At 48.3% G+C, this 21,316-nt stretch overlaps 2 protein-coding genes across 3 annotated transcripts in view; both read right to left on the reverse strand.

Annotated features, from left to right (window-relative positions):
* ZNF710 (zinc finger protein 710) overlaps positions 1–21,316 on the reverse strand; it is a 217,550-nt gene that overhangs the window by 51,966 nt on the left and 144,268 nt on the right. For both annotated transcript variants that reach the window (XR_011279872.1, XM_069625218.1), the window contains exon 2: positions 2,236–3,717. Coding sequence is in view for 1 of the 2 variants with exons in the window: in XM_069625218.1 (XP_069481319.1) it covers positions 2,236–3,699 (1,464 nt within the window). In the remaining variant the exon portion in view is untranslated. The remainder of the gene's footprint in view (positions 1–2,235; positions 3,718–21,316) is intronic.
* Positions 5,662–6,132, reverse strand: LOC138505174 (keratin-associated protein 12-2-like). Its single transcript, XM_069625444.1, has one exon. The coding sequence runs from the start codon at positions 6,130–6,132 to the stop codon at positions 5,662–5,664; it is 471 nt and encodes a 156-aa protein (XP_069481545.1).

Raw genomic sequence — 21,316 nt, forward strand, 5'->3', positions numbered from 1 at the left:
ACTTTCGATTCTGTGCTGAGAAATCGTTTGTGGCTGAAATTACAAGCTTGGAATATTCCTAGGGGATTATTAAAGAGGTTGATGCTCTTATATATCGATACGTATGTGCGGATACGCCTAGATACGAGGGGGAAGCTGTTGATGCTCTTATATATCGATACGTATGTGCGGATACGCCTAGATACGAGGGGGAAGCTGTTGATGCTCTTATATATCGATACGTATGTGCGGATATACCTAGATACGAGGGGGAAGCTGTTGATGCTCTTATATATCGATACGTATGTGCGGATACGCCTAGATACGAGGGGGAAGCTGTTGATGCTCTTATATATCGATACGTATGTGCGGATACGCCTAGATACGAGGGGGAAGCTGTTGATGCTCTTATATATCGATACGTATGTGCGGATATACCTAGATACGAGGGGGAAGCTGTTGATGCTCTTATATATCGATACGTATGTGCGGATACGCCTAGATACGAGGGGGAAGCTGTTGATGCTCTTATATATCGATACGTATGTGCGGATACGCCTAGATACGAGGGGGAAGCTGTTGATGCTCTTATATATCGATACGTATGTGCGGATACGCCTAGATACGAGGGGGAAGCTGTCAGTTGTATTACCTTCATGTTGGGGAGTCAAGCAGGGTTGCATTGCTGCAGCAACCCTGTCGAACTTATACCTTGCGGATTTGGCTATGGAATTTAATAGTTTAGTTTTAACATCTTACTAGATGCGTTAGCGGTGTATTCAAATAAAAATGGGTTACGAATTAACATTGAGAAAAGTAAAATAATGGTTTTTCTAGCTGAACATTCTCCCAAAAAATACGAATGGAAGATGATGGGGAAGGCGGCTTTCCTGAAGATGGTGGTATTGCCCAGACTGCTACATTTCATTTTTTCGGAATGTCCAGTTTTACATATCCAGGCCTTTTTTTTTTTAAAGATATTGGAGGGTATCAGCAGAAGCTTCCTGTGGTAAAATGGGAGGAGTGGAATAGCGTTGTCATCACTCTATAAGCCGCATGATGAGGATGGTATCAGGGTCCCACACTTTGCTCACTATTATATCACCAGCAACTGCAATTCGTGGTAGATTGACTGGCCGAAGACCCTACTCCGGACACACTGATGTTACAACCTGTCGGGCAGCATCATTACCTAAGGGAAATATTGTGGTTCAAGAAACCTTGCAGGGGACGATGGTCACACCTGGTGTCTTTAGGGGTGAACATTTGTGCCAGGGCCCTGGCAGTGATGGGGTTGACAGACCCAATATCGGTACAGACTCCTTTGGTCTCAGTAGTGTCCGCGTCGTTCCAAGCGAGAATGGGGATACGCAAGTGCTGGGAAGCCTACGGGGTGGACACCAGAGGGGACATGAAACAGCTTTTGAACCCTTCTTAGAGTTGACAAGCCAGACGGGCATGCACGCAGGCCAGAAAGAGGTTGTACCTAGGTGGTGGCCTGCATATAGCGAACTCGTGGAAAAACACTTGATTGTGGATACCCTATATGATATAGCTGAGGGGGGGGGGCATACCAAATCACATAATATATGAACTGCTATTGACTAATGGGCCGGCCTCCCCAATGGTGATAAAAGGAAAATAGAAGAGGATTTAGGGGAAACCTTCACTTCAAAAAGGGGGGGGGGGCGTATTGCATGTTTGCTGGGCTGCTTCTCAGGCCCCAAAAGATGGAAGCATGTCACTAGAGTAAAAGACCTGGCGTGTATCCTAGCTAAACGTAAAATTGCTATGACATGGAAATCCTTCAAGGGCCCTGAAGTGGAGGAGTGGAGGAGTGGTGGAAGGACCGGCAGAAACTGTGGCATGGAAGGGGGCATTGCACCAGGAATATGTGGAAGCTTTAGGGGGAATCAGGGAATGGGAGGTGTTACTGCATTCGCTGTTTGATAGGGCAGCCGCGGCAGAAGAGGAGACAGGTTGACTTTAGTAATAGCGGTGCAGCATCTAACCTTTGGAATGTAGTGCGTCCATAGCATCAGTGGGTTGCAGGAAAGAAGGGGAGGCGCGAACTGGGAGGGTGGAGGAGGGAAGGGGCGAGGGTGTTGGGGCAAGTTTGCGAGGTGTGTTAATGTGTTGGCTGTTGACATTGCAGTGATACAGTTGTGTGAAGTTTTGTTGGTGTCTTAGAAAATTAATAAAACAAATAAAAAGAAATAATAGAAGAGTGTGTAAACCCGAATGGGACAGACCAACCTTGTGCGTGAGCAGGTGCTGCTTGAGGTGGTGGACCTGGCTGAACTCCATGCCGCACTCCGTGCACACGAAGGGCCGCACGTTCTGGTGCTTCAGCATGTGGTTCTGCAGCTGGCTGCGGTAGTGAAACGTCTTGCTGCACTCCAGGCACTCGTACAGCGTTGGACCCTGGTGGGAGGAGATGTGGCGCTTGAGTTGGGTCAGGGTGGCGAAGTCCAAGCCACACTCGACGCAGACATGGCAGCGCCCGCTCTCGTGCTTCACTTCATGGGCTTTGAGTTCACTCGGGTAGGCAAAGCCCCGGCCGCAGAAGCGACAGCTGTAGGGCTTGATGTCCGTGTGCAGCAGCATGTGCCTCTTGAGGTGGCTCGTCTGCGTGAATGCTTTGCTGCACACGTCACACTTGTGCGGCCGGGTGCCCTGGTGAGTCAAGAGGTGCGTCTGCAGGTGGCTGGGCTGCTTGAAGAGTTTGGTGCAGTGTGGGCAGGAGTGGGGCTTGATGCCGCTGTGGCCAAGGATGTGCGTCACCAGGTTGTACTTTGAGGTGTAGGATTTCTCACACATGCGGCACTGCCAGCGCTTCTGCCGGTCACCAGCCTCCACCAGATAGGAGTCATCAATCTGCACATTAATATCCAAGCGATCCAGCTGAGCCTTTTTGTTGCGTTCCATATTGGTGTCAGTGGTGTCCAAGTCAGGCTCGTTGGAGGACTCTTGCCACACATAGTTCTGCCCGTTCTCCACGGGCAATGCTGGCATTGGTGCATCTATCTCACTCAAGGACATTGCATTTGGCTCCACGGTACAATCCCCCCTCATGTGCTCGGACCCCGTGCCTTCGGGGATGGCATCCATCATGGACTCCGGGTATCCATCTTGCACGGTATCCTGGAGACCAGGATCATAGGGCCGTGAGTCCACATCATTCAGCTGGCGTGAGTGCCGGATACGCCGCGGTCTTCGGCGGAAGGTACTGAGGTCGATCATTTTCACAGTTCTGCTTTGGACCATGCTTTGCTCGCAAGCCGTCTCATCTGGGTCTGCAGTGGGGTTGGTCTCTGGATCACTCTTATGCTCAGGTGCCATAGTCAATGGGTAGATGCCATCCACTCCTTCCTCTTCCTCCGATTTCTCATATTTAATTTTAGGCACAAGCCTCACAGGGGGTCTTTTTTTCCTCCTTGTGTGCTTTTCGGCCTCCAAGGCCTCTTCCTCTTGTGGCTCTGCTGCGACCCGAAACCCGGCTTCCAGGAAGGAGCCACCCTCCGGCTGCTCAGCTTCAATTGGTCCGTTGTCCAAAAGTTCATTCCCAGAGGATGGGAAGAAACCGCTGGGACTAATGGTAGCACCAAAGATCTCATTTTCTGACACCAGGCCCAGGACGGCGGCCTGTGCCAGGGAGAGCACCACCACCGCATCAGTCTGTGTGCCGAAGTCCGTGAAGCGCTCCATCTCCCACACCATCTGCCTAATGGACCATTTCTGCGGAAGTAAGAGGGAGAAAGAGGTTAATAACCAGAGTAACATTTAATTCAAACACTACAAGGGTGTGAGGCGGATCGGTTTACTGCTCAATAACCACTAATACATAGAAACACTGCTGCCAATTGATGAGAACATTAGCAGATTTAAGAAATAGTACAATTAATTATAGCTGCTGCAAATACATTCAAGCATAGGGTGCATTAACCTCTACCATTGGCTACCTTTTCAGATCAGAGAGCAGGATAGGCTGCACAATCCCTTTCACAGCCTGTAGAGCTGTTGCACTACCTCCAGTAAAACAGGAAAGAGGCAACACACGCATCTCAATTCTTGGACAATAACTATGGCCATGCACAGATTCTGTGGGCAATGGCCAGTGTACGCTCTCCTTATAAGAGTAAATAACATAAAAGGTGTGCCTTCATCTGCCACCGACGGGCCAGCAGGTAGCCCAAAACATGTTCTCTGTAATCTCAGAAAAAAACAACTGAAAACAGACATCTTAGAAAGGATGTCCATTCATTAGTGGATAACCTCATTGTGGAGCTCATAATGTCTATGAATTGTACATATGCCAACGCAGCTAAATGGGTCCAATCCTTTCTAGCCGAATGATCCATGAAGGTCTTCTCAGATAATGCATCAGCAGACCCCTCGCCCATCCCCTGCAGAGTTCCACAAGGCTGTTGCGTTTCACCCACCCTATATAACATCTTTACCAAGATTTTATTCGATCTCCTAGATGAAATGAAAGTCCCATACACCAACTAGGCTGATGATACTCAGATCCTCATCACGCTCTCAGGCTCTTACGAGAAGGACTCCTCAAGACTGGATACCCAAACACGGGCTGTGTGGAAACGATGACAAAACCGAGCTCCTACTCATTGGCACCAAACAACGCCTCAACAAACTCAACCCGCAGTTCAACTCAATTAATACAGATGGAAACATCATCAAGGTCTCAAAAAATGCCAAAACACTAGGGGTGGACCTCGCTCGACTCCACACTATCACTCTTAAGACAGTTTCATGCTACAGCCTCCTGCTCAGCCTACACCACGAAACTAATAACTGCCTGTAGACCGTTCCTATCCTCACAAAGCTGTACCATTCTAGCGAGAGCGCTGATACTCTCAAAACTGGACTACTGTAACTCCCTCTATCTCGGCACCAGTAAGCAAAACATTCAAAAACTCAAAATCCTGCAAAATAACGCCCTCCGAGCAGCCCTCAACATCCCACGAACAGACCAGATATCCCAAGCCAGACAGACGGCCAACTGACTTCCCATAAAAGACAGAATCACCTTTAGAATTCTCATGATCACCCACAAATGTCTCAACAACACCACCCCCAAATACCTGGCTGACATTCTGGCCCAAAACCACAACCAGACCCACCAGAGCCAACTATTCACGCTGTCTTAGCATTCCCAAGTACAGACTCCAAAAATCCGGCGGAACCAGCTTTCCAGTTCTAGCTGCCAAAACTTGGAACACATTGCCCCCAGCGCTGAGAATCAAACACTCTTTCTAGCCTTTCACTTCAAAGTCAAAACCTGGCTCCTCCACGATCTCACCCACCCAATGAACCATATAACTATCTACCACAGACTCCGACTGCCAGCTATATGTTCATCTCTGTACATTACTGTAAATCATGATGTATTTGACTGCTTCTTTTGATACTGTAAATTTTCATTTTTCCTTGATATCCCTATACTTGTAACCTCCCCTGCTACACACTCCCCTGCTTACTTGATTGTAAATTACATGGCTTTCTCACCTGTAACCTGTATTTAGAATATGTATCTAACTAACTCCACAAGTTAAGCACCTAGCTACCTCAGTGTTCATGGCGCTATACAAGAAATAAACAAACAAATCCTTAATAAATATACACATATATAGATCTTTGTCATTTCTTTCCCCAAATTCATTAGTGTGGAAGAGGGGGTTTCTTCTCTGCTCCGGTGTCCAAAACCTGCAATCTGGCAGTGCACACACTGGCAATACACATTCTGGCAATCTGCAGACAGGCAACACACAGACAGGCAATGCACAGACAGGCAATGCGCAGACAGGCAATAAACATTCTGGCAATCTGCAGACAGGCAATGCACACACTGGGATTGCACAGACAGGCAATGCACACACTGGTAATCTGCATACTGGCAATGCACACACTGGCATTGCGCAGACAGGCAATGCACACACTGGCATTGCGCAGACAGGCAATGCACACACTGGCATTGCGCAGACAGGCAATGCACACACTGGCATTGCGCAGACAGGCAATGCACACACTGGTAATCTGCATACTGGCAATGCACACACTGGCATTGTGCAGACAGGCAATGCACACACTGGCATTGCCCAGACAGGCAATGCACACACTGGTAATCTGCATACTGGCAATTCACTACTCATATTGATGTCAATTTCCGATACCATTTGTCTTTCTGCTGCAATCTCCCCAGAATACCCATCTGCAAGGAGAACACCGTGGAAAGCACAGTGTTCCCAACCTCTTTCAAGTATCCACACTGCAGGCATGTGTAAATGAGGTCGCAAGCCAGTACCTCAGTGCAGTACTGCATCAAACCTAAAGTGGCACGTCAAACCACTTCAGTGAACTCCTAGATCTGAAACACTGACAGCTACCTGAGAGGCACTCCAGAAACAGCACAGAGCTATGCATCTCAGTTCCTGGCAGCACCTGCCAGGCACACCAGAAACAGCACAGACCTATACATCTCAGTTCCTGACAGCACCTACCAGGCACTCCAGAAACACCACAGAGCTATGCATCTCAGTTCCTGACAGCACCTGCCAGGCACTCCAGAAACAGCGCAGACCTATACATCTCAGTTCCTGGCAGCACCTGCCAGGCACTCCAGAAACAGCACAGAGCTTTACATCTCAGTTCCTGGCATCACCTGCCAGGCACTCCAGAAACAGCAGAGCTATACATCTCAGTTCCTCCAGACCGAGCACAGAGCTATGCATCTCAGTTCCTGGCATCACCTGCCAGGCACTCCAGAAACAGCAGAGCTATACATCTCAGTTCCTCCAGACCCAGCACAGAGCTATACATCTCAGTTCCTGGCAGCACCTGCCAGGCACTCCAGAAACAGCAGAGCTATACATCTCAGTTCCTCCAGACCCAGCACAGAGCTATACATCTCAGTTCCTGGCATCACCTGCCAGGCACTCCAGAAACACCACAGAGCTATGCATCTCAGTTCCTGACAGCACCTGCCAGGCACTCCAGAAACAGCACAGACCTATACATCTCAGTTCCTGGCAGCACCTGCCAGGCACTCCAGAAACAGCACAGAGCTTTACATCTCAGTTCCTGGCATCACCTGCCAGGCACTCAAGAAACAGCAGAGCTATACATCTCAGTTCCTCCAGACCCAGCACAGAGCTATACATCTCAGTTCCTGGCATCACCTGCCAGGCACTCCAGAAACGGCACAGAGCTACGTCACCCCACGCCACCCGCCCATCCCTGCCAAGTGATCCCACCCATCCACGTCACCCCACGCCAGCTGCCCACCCCTTGATACCTTAGATTGTTGGGAAAGATTAGTTTCAGAGGAACCATTCAAAAAGTGAGGAGACCAGCTCCAAAAGGAAAAAAGCACTTGGGCAGAGAGGTCAGGCCGTGCAGGGCACACTAGGAAAGAATCATCGTAATACTAATGATCATTTTGTTTTTCTAATCCAATGACCTTCTTTCAAGGGCTATTACAGTGGCACTTTTGGCTCAATCATTGGATGTGGTGTTGGGGAGGACCTCCAGGTATGCCAGAGGGATACTGGAAGTCTCTCGGGCTTGGAGGGCCCAACTCTGTCCACCAGAATACACGGAGGACTCAGTCAACAGCAAATTCAAACTCTGGTTTTATTGCAGGCAAAACCAACAGGGATCAGCACAGGAACAGAGAATATCCATGCACATCTCACTCTTCCTCGGCTCGCAGGCCAGTTGTACGTCCGAATGGCATCAGCATGAGGTCACAACTTGGGCCCTTCGCCAGAAAACTTATCGGGCCAAGTGATTGGGTATTGAGTATTCTACCACGTATAGTGGGTATTATAGATGTTATTCTACTGGCCCTCGCATGCCAGGTGGCTGGCCTGGTTCATCCCCTAGCCACTAACTAGAACATTGTTGCAGTGTTGTGGACTTACCATTGGTTCTTGCCCGTTGCTACCCATCCATAGGGTACAAAACTGTGATTGGCTAGAGCCGACGTCCCCAGGCCGGGGATACGCAAAGGTTCTCAGCTCACTGTATACCTTTTCAAGGTAATGAGAACTTTTATGTGTCTGCATTGTAACTTGTGTGTACCACCTTAGCTTAAGCGAGTGCTCTCCCGATCGGTACAACACTTTTGATATTGTTATTTTATTTGTATCGCGCTCATACACATGTGTTTCAGAGCGCGACGAGGCAAGGGATGGGAACAAGGGAGTACAAAACCAACAATCTTACTAGGCTCAGTGACACAGAGAACACGCAAGTACATAGGAAAGGAAAAGGGGAAAGGGTTTGGGATAGGGGGAGAACTGGAAACTGCTGAGCAAAAAAATACAGATAAATGATAAATAATAAAAGCAGTAAACAGTGGTAGTGCAGTCAGCAAGTGGCAAGTGCAGTCAGCAAGTGGCAAGTGCAGTCAGCAAGTGGCAAGTGCTAGGTACAAGGCAAAAGAGAGGGTGTGTCTGATAAGTACAGATAAAAGGGCAGGGGGGACTTGTTGCATACTTGGGATGAGTGCGTCGTTCCCACCACTGCTCGCTATTCATTGTCTGCTTCGGCCACGTCACATGTTCAGAGACCACGTATTTGAGCTCTGAAGTATGAGGATTTATTTGCATTTTCTGCAGCTGCTCCCTTTGTCATCTGGGGATTGGAAAGTCATTTGTATCTCTTGACCTTGGCTGCGGGTCCTGTCTCACACGTCTTGCTCTCTGTCCAGCCTGAATCAGCTCAGCTCGTCTCTTGCTCAGAGGCCTGAGGCCTGCTCTAATTTTCCGAAACCTTATAATGTGGTTTCTACCGTGTCCATGCTATGCTACATTTCCATAGGTTGGTCACACTTGGTTCTGTCAGGGCCCATGGGTGCTCCTCCATTTGCACCGGGTTATTGCTAGTTTTAGAATGCTGGGTGACTCATTAGTGTATGACATGGCCTGTTCCCTCAGCCCACCACTTGCCCGCTCTCTCTCTCTCTCTAGGCCCCGCCTTCCTCAAACACAGTAAAAACCTTGGGTACACTATGGACTCAGACCTGACACTATCACATAACAATAACTCAGTGTCAAAATCTACAGCTACGCACTCTCCAACACATCTTTTCCTACCCAACCTTCCCCCACTGAATTGCCACAATTCCAGCCATCGTCCTTTCACGTCTAGACCATGCCAATTCCCTTTACCTGGGTGCCCTACATCACATCTCAGAAAACTCCAACATGTTCAAAACACTGCAGCAAGGCTCCTTTTCCTAGGTCCCAGAGAGCACACCACACCCGCCCTTTCTGTCCTTCAATGGCTGCCAATAGGGTGACGATCCACCTTCAAAGCATGTACCTCACCCACCAAGCTCTGCCCAACACAGGACGAGAATATCTACAGCACAAGCTCGCACCCCTACAGGCCATTCATAAATCTGAGATTAAGCACAGCTCTCCTATTTGTTATCCAATTCACAAAAACCGACCAGAATTGAGGGTTGGGGGGGTCTTCTTTCTCCATCGAAGCCCCCACCATCTGGAAGTGAATTCCAGTCAGCATCCACCGCATAGAGGATCAACTTGCTTTCCGGAAGGCTCTCAAGACTTGGCTCTTCACCTGTGCATCTTGACTAACTTAGTCCACCTCCTGGGTAAAGTAGGCAGGAGCACCGATGAGTCAAGACGGTATGCAGCTGGCACAGAAACTATTCCAGTCGATCCGCATGATATTATCTGCATACCCGCATCGCAACTGGATATCAGCCTTGATTCTCAGCACTTCATCTCAATCTAACATGGCAGTAACCCTACTGGGCCACAGCCAACCACACGCAATAATGTACTACTTGACTTTATAACGCACATCACCTCTGCCATTAGAACGCAGCCGAGTCCCCCGAAATAAATGTGGTCCAGCTGGACACATTCAGTCTTCTTGATTCGCCTACTCTCCTGACAGACAGCACCCACCCACTAGCCTGATCTCTATGCGTAGCTAGCAGGGACCGAGCTGCCCCTCACTACCTTCATATTGGCTAAAATGCACACACGTATTCTAGAGCCTTCATCAATTCTTAAACCTTGTACTTCGATCCTCCAAGGGTGTTCACCCACAGTGCTTTTAGGCCACACCAATGACATTAGGTGCTGTACAAATGCAATATAACATGTGCCAAACTTTCATTGCCTTTTTCTATAATTTGGCAATATTTTATTCTCAGTTTGCTGCCTTTGTTCAACTTCGGTGACATTTTGTCAAAACAAAAAGAGGCTATTTCAGGACTCTGGGCCTCATCACGAGTTGGCCGGTATCCCGGCTGAGATACCACTTAACTTTATTACCGTTAGCACCCACCCATCCGGTGGTATTACCGCCAGATCACAGGTTGGACACTGTTAGAGCCCATTCCCCATTGGGGAATTTTCAGCACAATTACCACACAGTAATTGCATTTTCTCTGCGTTTACATTCCCCAGCTCTGAGCTGGGGGTAAACACAGCAGACTCGAGATTGGGCGGTACCTTAAATGCAGCAGTAACACTTATCGACACATTTAAGGGCTACCGGCCAACTCGTGATCAGGCCCTCTGTCTATACCGCAGAAAAAAGGAACTGATGTCATAAGGGTCATGTGATTCTGAATATATGCTAGAAATGTTACACATCACCGTTGGAGCCATCTACGTCATGATGGGGTCAGCGCAGACGTATTCAGTACTGTCCCGTGGCATTGTTAATGTTAAAGGATATTTGTACTGCGCACTCGCTCTGGCGGCTCTGAAAGAAAAAGGAAGGGGTTGGGGGAAGTTAGTGGGTTGAGCTGGAGAAGTGCAAGAGAGCAGTGATGTGCTGTTGGCGGCCTCGGCCCGGAATTCCGTTGGCTGGGCTTGGGGTGTTATACTGTCGGGAGACGTCGTGCTCTGTTGTGGTGGTTCATGTGTGCTTTGTTTGTTGTTGCATTGTAGTGAAGTTTGTGCGGATTGTTGTGTTGTAGGTCTATGGTTGTGTTTGGTTATAGTTTGAGAGGTGTGTGCAGAGGCTGAAGTTGTTAGTGGGTTGGTTAATTGGCATTGCTGTCTGGAAGTGGGGCGCTACATTTCCCCATTCCTAATTCGGTGGGTTGTATGAGTGTCACTGTGTCTGCATCCAGGACAGGGTTGTGCGATGCTCACGGTCCCTTTACCATATGGCATCCGTTCATATGCATAACTTTGCCCAAGTTGTGTACCGGATGTCTGCGTGGCCCCCGTTTGTGTGCGGGGCGGGTAGGCGTTTTGTGCGTCCCTTGCAGTCTAGCCCAGAGAGTATTCCCAATCTAGTCTAGTACGAGGGTGGCCTCAGTAAGCCCGGTTTTGCTCCCTCCATAAGTTTGGTTCTTCAGCTTCACCCTCTTATTTGGTTGCTCATTCATGTTACCGCTACTAGCCCTTTGGAGTGTGGCAATGCTAGCGCTTGCAATTATCTCCATGCGCGGCGTCTGCCTTAATTCACAACTCTCTTCGTCCATGGCCCTGCCAATATCCACACATTAGTTGGTGTGGTAGGCGCTAACGCTCACCTAACTTTGTACAGGTATGAACTGTAGTGGCATTTATCGCGTGGGTGATGGTTGTTCGCTGGGAGTTGGCTAGGGATGTTGGGTTCTGTCCTCATGGGTGTCGCTTGTGTCCTATTATACTTAGTGTTGTCTCTCTTGTTGTAGTAAGAGTTTCTTTATTCGGTTTTGGATGTTCTCATTGTTGTATTGGGTAGTCAACCTTTTCATTGTTTTTCCCGTTTGGTTTCTCAGTTTGAGTCTGTTATGTTGAAGAGCCAGGTTTTTAGTCGTTTTTTTTTAATTGTAGGTGGTCTTTGGTGTTTCTTATTTCTTTCGGGATGTTGTTCCAACTATTTGCAGCTAAGGGGTAGAAGGAGGAGCCCCCAAGTTTTTTCTTAAAGGTATGGTTTTTCTTCCGGACAGATTTTCGTTGCTTGATCTGAGGATTCTTGTCGGCTTGTAGATTGTTAGTTTCTTATGCAGGAATTGAGCTCCTTGTCCGCTGTTTGCCCTGTGTGTTATGCACATTGTTTTGAAGGTGATGCAATGTTTGACTGGGAGCCAGTGCAATGTTTTTAGGGCTGGAGTGATTTGGTCTCTTCTGGATAGTTTGAGGAGGAGTCTGGCTGCTGTATTTTGGATCCGTTGTAGTTTCTTCAGGAGGTGTCTGGTGATTAGGGCGACGATTGTGAGTCTTTTGTGGGTCAAGGAGAGGTAAGAGAAGATTCTTCTTGCCGTGTGAAGGAGGAAGAAGCATTTCTTGATTATTGCATTTATTTGTGGTTCTAAGATTAGGGTGTTGTCCGTCAGGACTCCCAGATTTTTTACTACCTTAGAAGCAGTTGGTGTGGTTCCCATCTCTGTTGGACATTGAATATAGGTGTTCTCTTGATTTTTGGATGTAAATGTCTTTCATGGGTTGATTTTCAAGTTGTTGGCGTTCATCCAGTTAAAGACTTCTTTTTGACACTCAATTAGGGTTGTGTGAACGGCTTGATTGTCTTCGATTTTGTAGATGATTTGAGTGTCATCTGCGTAGTTGTAGCACGTAATGTATTTTTTGAAGATTCTGATTAGTGCAGTTTGGTAGATGTTGAAGTACAATGGTGATAGTGAGGACCCTTGCGGTACTCCACAGTCGTTGACTCGTGGTGTTGATTTGAAGGGCTTTAACCATACGGTTTCTATTCTGTCTGCTAGGAATGAATTAGTCCAGCATAGTGCCGTGTCTGTTATGCCTATGTCTTCTAGTCTTTTGGTTAGGATGTCATGGCTAACTGTGTCAAAGGCTGCGGAGAGGTCAAGCAGAATCAGGGCTGCGGTTGTGTCAGAGTCCGCGTTTGTTTTTAGGTCGTCCCAGATGGATAGTAGAGCTAGTTCTGTTCCTCTTGCGGGTCTGAAGCCGACTTGAGCTTGGTCCAGCAGGTGGTGTTTTTATTGGGTTAATTTGTATACGTAGGTTACCAGGAGTTTTGCTGGGTAGGGAATGTTTAAGATTGGCCTGTAGTTGGAGAGGTCTTCCACATCTCCACTTGTGTTTTTTAAGAGTGGTTTGATGTAAGCTGTTTTGAAGGATTTTGATACGGTTCCTGTTGCTAGTGAGAGATTTAGGAGGTATCTGTAATATTTTGATGATGTTCCTTGTGCGAGGATTGATTTGTAGATGTCAGGTGGACATGGATCCATGGGTGAACCTGATTTCTCTGTGTTTCACCCGCAAGACGAAAGCCTCTGCTGATATTTCAGGATAGTTTTGGAGTTTATGCTGTGGTTCTGTGTTAGGTTCGGTTGGTTGGATGTTATGGTTGGTTGGTCTGTTTTGTATGATTTGTCAGATGTTGTTGATTTTGTTCTTGAAGTGGTCTGCCAGGTCGTTGCAAAGTTTCTCAGAAGGGGTTGGGGTGTTGTCGCAGCCTGATGGGTTTCTCATTTCTTTAATGATGTTGAACATTTCTTTTTGTGAGTTTGTTGCGTTGGTGATTCTGTCGTCATAATGCCTTCTCTTTACCTTCTGTACTTCCTTCTTGTATGCTCTGATTTTGTTTCTGGAACCGTTTTTTTATGGTTTGTATTCTTGCCTCCATTCCAGCTCCATTTTCTTGTTGTCCTTTTCATGGTGTTTAGTACTGGGTGAACCATTTTGCCATTGCTCTTTTTTTTTGATGGGGTGAATGGTTTTTCTGGGGTGATCTCTTCGATTGTATCAGCGATCCATTTGTGTAGCGGCTCAGCTTTCCCGTCTAGGTCAGCCAGCTCTAGTTCTGTAATTGAAGGTTTTGTCGTCTCCAGTTGTTCAAACAGGTTGCTTGTTTTGACGGTTTTCCAGTTTCTTTTGTGGTGGTTGTGAGTTTGGGGGCCTGGATACAGAGTGGAGTTGGTAGTCTGATGATGAAAGGGATGAGGAGATGGTCGCTCCACAATATTTGTATCGGTGGAGCCGTGGTGATGAGTTTTTCCTGGGAGAAGACACAAGACATGTTCCTGACCAGACTACGTCCCCGCGAGATATTTCAGAAGATGAGGATTCAATGGGTGAAAGGAATCTTTCAGAAATAGAGTTATGACACTGTAGACATAACGTATGCAACATGTTGGTGTTACAGTAAACCTTTTAAATACATTGGATGGTGTTGGTCAGCCCTCCAAGCTTCAAGAAGGAAGATTTGGGGGAAACCTATTACATTTCAAACCTTTAATGGCCAGGTTGCAAAGAATAAGAGTATCAAAAACAACATTTTCAAATCATAAAAGGAGCATAAAAGGAGCATAAGTATTCCGAGGGGTGGAGGACCACTTATTGATTAAGGGCTCAATGCTGCAGGTGGCGACTTCCGTCGGATTCTAGATTTTGGCAGAAAAGGTCATTGAGGAACAGGGAGGCCCAGCAATTTAACTAGGATCACACATTGTGGTCAAGAGGGAACTGAGACTAGAGCCGTGTACATGTTCATGGACACACAGATGGCCATTTCATCGGCTGTACTGCAGGTGTGTGTGTGTGTATGTTTGAGAGTAGAGCAGTGTACATGTTCATGGACCCAGAGATGGCCATTTCCTCTGCTGTACTGTGTGTGTGTATGTATGTTTGAGTCTAGAGCCGTGTACATGTTCATGGACACACAGATGGCCATTTCTTCTGCTGCACTGCAGGAGTGTGTATGCGTGTGTGTGTGTGTGTGTGTGTGTGTGTGTGTGTGTGTGTGTCTGTGTGTCTCTAGAGCCGGGTACGTGCATAAGGACACACAGATGGCCTTTTCCTCTGCTGTACTGCCGCTGTGTGGGCATGTATGTATGTTGGGTATGTATTCGTCTGCAGTGCAGTGAAAGTCTTTCCTTATAACTCACTGAAGCGCTTCCTGAAAATTATCTCAGATAAGAGACAGACTCCTGGTGAAAACACTTCCTGGCGTCATGAAATCCCTGGCAGTGTGATAATCCTGGCGTCATGGAAACCCTTCCTGGCGTCATGAAATCCCTGGCAGTGTGATAATCCTGGCGTCATGAAAACCCTTCCTGGCGTCATGAAATCCCTGGCAGTGTGAGAATCCTGGAGTCATGAAAACCCTTCCTGGCGTCATGAAATCCCTGGCAGTGTGATAATCCTGGAGTCATGAAAACCCTTCCTGGCGTCATGAAATCCCTGGCAGTGCGATAATCCTGGCATCATGAAAACCCTTCCTGGCGTCATGAAATCCCTGGCAGTGCGATAATCCCGGCGTCCTGAAAACCCTTCCTGGCGTCATGAAATCCCTGGCAGTGCGATAATCCCGGCGTCCTGAAAACCCTTCCTGGCTTCATGAAATCCCTGGCAGTGGGATAATCCCGGCGTCATGAAAACCCTTCCTGGTGTCATGAAATCCCTGGCAGTGGGATAATCCCGGCGTCATGAAAACCCTTCCTGGTGTCATGAAATACCTGGCAGTGTGATAATCCCGGCGTCATGAAAACCCTTCCTGGTGTCATGAAATCCCTGGCAGTGTGATAATCCCGGCGTCATGAAAACCCTTCCTGGTGCAATGAAATCCCTGGCAGTGTGATAATCCTGGCGTCATGAAAACCCTTCCTGGTGTCATGAAATCCCTGGCAGCGTGATAATCCTGGCGTCATGAAAACCCTTCCTGGTGTCATGAAATCCCTGGCAGTGCGATAATCCTGGCGTCATGAAAACCCTTCCTGGTGAAATGAAATCCCTGGCAGTGCGATGATCCTGGCTCATGAAAACCATTCCTGGTGTCATGAAATCCCTGGCAGTGCGATAATCCTGGCGTCATGAAACCCCTTCCTGGTGTCATGAAATCCCCGGCAGTGTGATAATCCCGGCATCATGAAAACCCTTCCTGGAGCCAAGAAATCCCCGGCAGTGTGATAATCCCGGCGTCATGAAAACCCTTCCTGGTGCCATGAAATCCCTGGCAGTGTGATGATCCCGGCGTCATGAAAACCCTTCCTGGTGTCATGAAATCCCTGGCAGTGTGATGATCCCGGCGTCATGAAAACCCTTCCTGGTGTCATGAAATCCCGGGTAGTGTGATAATCCTGGCTCATGAAAACCCTTCCTGGTGTCATGAAATCCCTGGCAGTGTGATAATCCTGGCTCATGAAAACCCTTCCTGGTGTCATGAAATCCCTGGCAGTGTGATAATCCTGGCGTCATGAAAACCCTTACTGGTGTCATGAAATCCCTGGCAGTGTGATAATCCTGGCGTCATGAAAACCCTTCCTGGCGTCATGAAAACCCTTCCTGGTGTCATGAAATCCCTGGCAGTGTGATAATCCTGGCGTCATGAAAACCCTTCCTGGCGTCATGAAATCCCTGGCAGTGTGATAAACCTGGAGCCATGAAAACCCTTGCTGGTGTCATGAAATCCATGGCATTGGGATAATCCTGGCGTCATGAAAACCCTTCCTGGTGCCATGAAATGGCTGGCAGTGGGATAATCCTGGCTCATGAAAACCCTTCCTGGTGTCATGAAATCCCTGGCAGTGTGATAATCCAGGCGTCATAAAAACCCTTCCTGGTGTCATGAAATCCCTGGCATTGTGATAATCCTGGCTCATGAAAACCCTTCCTGGTGTCATGAAATCCCTGGCAGTGTGATAATCCTGGCGTCATGAAAACCCTTCCTGGCGTCATGAAATCCCTGGCAGTGTGATAATCCTGGCGTCATGAAAACCCTTCCTGGTGTCATGAAATCCCTGGCAGTGTGATAATCCTGGCGTTATGAAAACCCTGGCAGTGCGATAATCCTGGCGTCATGAAAACCCTTACTGGTGTCATGAAATCCATGGCAGTGTGATAATCCTGGCGTCATGAAAACCCTTCCTGGCGTCATGAAAACCCTTCCTGGTGTCATGAAATCCCTGGCAGTGTGATAATCCTGGCGTCATGAAAACCCTTCCTGGCGTCATGAAATCCCTGGCAGTGTGATAAACCTGGAGCCATGAAAACCCTTGCTGGTGTCATGAAATCCATGGCATTGGGATAATCCTGGCGTCATGAAAACCCTTCCTGGTGCCATGAAATGGCTGGCAGTGGGATAATCCTGGCTCATGAAAACCCTTCCTGGTGTCATGAAATCCCTGGCAGTGTGATAATCCAGGCGTCATAAAAACCCTTCCTGGTGTCATGAAATCCCTGGCATTGTGATAATCCTGGCTCATGAAAACCCTTCCTGGTGTCATGAAATCCCTGGCAGTGTGATAATACTGGCGTCATGAAAACCCTTCCTGGTGTCATGAAATCCCTGGCAGTGTGATAATCCTGGCGTTATGAAAACCCTGGCAGTGCGATAATCCTGGCGTCATGAAAACCCTTACTGGTGTCATGAAATCCATGGCAGTGTGATAATCCTGGCGTCATGAAAACCCTTCCTGGCGTCATGAAAACCCTTCCTGGTGTCATGAAATCCCTGGCAGTGTGATAATCCTGGCGTCATGAAAACCCTTCCTGGCGTCATGAAATCCCTGGCAGTGTGATAATCGTGGAGCCATGAAAACCCTTGCTGGTGTCATGAAATCCCTGGCATTGGGATAATCCTGGCGTCATGAAAACCCTTCCTGGTGCCATGAAATCCCTGGCAGTGGGATAATCCTGGCGTCATGAAAACCCTTCCTGGTGTCATGAAATCCCTGGCAGTGTGATAATCCAGGCGTCATAAAAACCCTTCCTGGTGTCATGAAATCCCTGGCATTGTGATAATCCTGGCTCATGAAAACCCTTCCTGGTGTCATGAAATCCCTGGCAGTGTGATAATCCCGGCGTCATGAAAACCCTTCCTGGTGCAATGAAATTCCTGGTAGTGTGATAATCCCGGCGTCATGAAAACCCTTCCTGGTGTCATAAAATCCCTGGCAATGTGATAATCCTGGCGTCATGAAAACCCTTCCTGGTGTCATGAAATCCCTGGCAGTGTGATAATCCTGGCGTCATGAAAACCCTTCCTGGCGTCATGAAATCCCTGGCAGTGTGATAATCCTGGCATCATGAAAACCCTTCCTGGCGTCATGAAATCCCTGGCAGTGTGATAATCCTGGCATCATGAAAACCCTTCCTGGCGTCATGAAATCCCTGGCAGTGTGATAATCCTGGCGTCATGAAAACCCTTCCTGGCGTCATGAAATCCCTGGCAGCGTGATAATCCTGGCGTCATGAAAACCCTTCCTGGTGTCATGAAATCCCTGGCAGCGTGATAATCCTGGCGTCATGAAAACCCTTCCTGGCGTCATGAAATCCCTGGCAGTGTGATAATCCTGGCGTCATGAAAACCCTTCCTGGCGTCATGAAATCCCTGGCAGTGTGATAATCCTGGCGTCATGAAAACCCTTCCTGGCGTCATGAAATCCCTGGCAGTGTGATAATCCTGGCGTCATGAAAACCCTTCCTGGCGTCATGAAATCCCTGGCAGCGTGATAATCCTGGCGTCATGAAAACCCTTCCTGGTGTCATGAAATCCCTGGCAGTGTGATAATCCGATAATCCTGGCGTCATGACAAACCCTTCCTGGTGTTATGAAATCCCTGGCAGTGTGATAATCCTGGCTCATGAAAACCCTTCCTGGTGTCATGAAATCCCTGGCAGTATGATAATCCTGGCGTCATGAAAACCCTTCCTGGTGTCATGAAATCCCTGGCAGTGTGATAATCCTGGCGTCATGAAAACCCTTCCTGGTGTCATGAAATCCCTGGCAGTGTGATAATCCTGGCTCATGAAAACCCTTCCTGGTGTCATGAAATCCCTGGCATTGTGATGATCCTGGCTCATGAAAACCCTTCCTGGTGTCATGAAATCCCTGGCATTGTGATGATCCTGGCTCATGAAAACCCTTCCTGGTGTCATGAAATCCCTGGCATTGTGATGATCCTGGTTCATGAAAACCCTTCCTGGTGTCATGAAATCCCTGGCAGTGTGATGATCCTGGCTCATGAAAACCCTTCCTGGTGTCATGAAATCCCTGGCAGTGTGATGATCCTGGCTCATGAAAACCCTTCCTGGTGTCATGAAATCCCTGGCAGTGTGATAATCCTTGCGTCATGAAAACCCTTCCTGGTGTCATGAAATCCCTGGAAGTGTGATAATCCTGGCGTCATGAAAACCCTTCCTGGCGTCATGAAATCCCTGGCGTCATGAAAACCCTTCCTGGCGTCATGAAATCCCTAGCAGTGTGATAATCCTGGCGTCATGAAAACCCTTCCTGGCGTCATGAAATCCCTGGCAGTGTGATAATCCTGGGGTCATGAAAACCCTTCCTGGCGTCATGAAATCCCTGGCAGTGTGATAATCCTGGGGTCATGAAAACCCTTCCTGGCGTCATGAAATCCCCGGCAGTGTGAGAATCCTGGCTTCATGAAAACCCTTCCTGGCGTCATGAAATCCCCGGCAGTGTGATAATCCTGGCGTCATGAAAACCCTTCCTGGCGTTATGAAATCCCCGGCAGTGTGATAATCCTGGCGTCATGAAAACCCTTCCTGGCGTCATGAAATCCCCGGCAGTGTGATAATCCTGGCGTCATGAAAACCCTTCCTGGCGTCATGAAATCCCCGGCAGTGTGATAATCCTGGCGTCATGAAAACCCTTCCTGGCGTCATGAAATCCCCGGCAGTGTGATAATCCTGGCGTCATGAAAACCCTTCCTGGCGCCATGAAATCCCCGGCATTGTGATAATCCTGGCGTCATGAAAACCCTTCCTGGCGTCATGAAATCCCCGGCAGTGTGATAATCCTGGCGTCATGAAAACCCTTCCTGGCGTCATGAAATCCCCGGCAGTGTGATAATCCTGGCGTCATGAAAACCCTTCCTGGCGTCATGAAATCCCCGGCAGTGTGATAATCCTGGCGTCATGAAAACCCTTCCTGGCGTCATGAAATCCCCGGCAGTGTGATAATCCTGGCGTCATGAAAACCCTTCCTGGCGTCATGAAATCCCCGGCAGTGCGATAATCCTGGCGTCATGAAAACCCTTCCTGGCGTCATGAAATCCCCGGCAGTGGGATAATCCTGGAGTCATGAAAACCCTTCCTGGTGCAATGAAAATCCCGGCAGTGGGATAATCCTGGCGTCATGAAAACCCTTCCTGGTGTCATGAAATCCCCGGCAGTGGGATAATCCTGGCGTCATGAAAACCCTTCCTGGTGTCATGAAATCCCCGGCAGTGGGATAATCCTGGCGTCATGAAAACCCTTCCTGGCGTCATGAAATCCCCGGCAGTGGGATAATCCTGGCGTCATGAAAACCCTTCCTGGCGTCATGAAATCCCTGGCAGTGGGATAATCCTGGCGTCATGAAAACCCTTCCTGGCGTCATGAAATCCCTGGCAGTGGGATAATCCCGGCGTCATGAAAACCCTTCGGATAGTCCTGGCGTCATGAAAACCCTTCCTGGCGCCATGAAATCCCTGGCAGTGTGATAATCCTGGCGTCATGAAAACCCTTCCTGGCGTCATGAAATCCCTGGCAGTGTGATAATCCTGGCGTCATGAAAACCCTCCCTGGCGTCATGAAATCCCTGGCAGTGTGATAATCCCGGCGTCATGAAAACCCTTCCTGGTGTCATGAAATCCGTGGCATTGTGATAATCCTGGCTCATGAAAACCCTTCCTGGTGTCATGAAATCCCTGGCAGTGTGATAATCCCGGCGTCATGAAAACCCTTCCAGGTGCAATGAAATCCCTGGTAGTGTGATAATCCCGGCGTCATGAAAACTCTTCCTGGTGTCATAAAATCCCTGGCAGTTTTGATAATCCCGGTGTCATGAAAACCCTTCCTGGTGCCATGAAATCCCTGGCAGTGTGATAATCCTGGCGTCATGAAAACCCTTCCTGGTGCCATGAAATCCCTGGCAGTGTGATAATCCTGGCATCACGAAAACCCTTCCTGGTGCAATGAAATTCCTGGCATTGTGATAATCCTGGCATCACGAAAACCCTTCCTGGTGTCATGAAATCCCTGGCAGTGTGATAATCATGGCGTCATAAAAACCCTTCCTGGTGTCATGAAATCCCTGGCAGTGTGATAATCCGATAATCCTGGCGTCATGAAAAACCCTTCCTGGTGTCATGAAATCCCTGGCAGTGTGATAATCCTGGCTCATGAAAACCCTTCCTGGTGTCATGAAATCCCTGGCATTGTGATAATCCTGGCTCATGAAAACCCTTCCTGGTGTCATGAAATCCCTGGCAGTGTGATAATTCTGGCGTCATGAAAACCCTTCCTGGTGTCATGAAATCCCTGGCATTGTGATAATCCTGGCTCATGAAAACCCTTCCTGGTGTCATGAAATCCCTGGCATTGTGATGATCCTGGTTCATGAA

The sequence above is a fragment of the Ambystoma mexicanum genome, chromosome 11 (genome assembly GCF_040938575.1).
Source record: "Ambystoma mexicanum isolate Mex_15411 chromosome 11, UKY_AmexF1_1, whole genome shotgun sequence".
Classification (NCBI taxonomy): Eukaryota; Metazoa; Chordata; class Amphibia; order Caudata; family Ambystomatidae; genus Ambystoma; species Ambystoma mexicanum.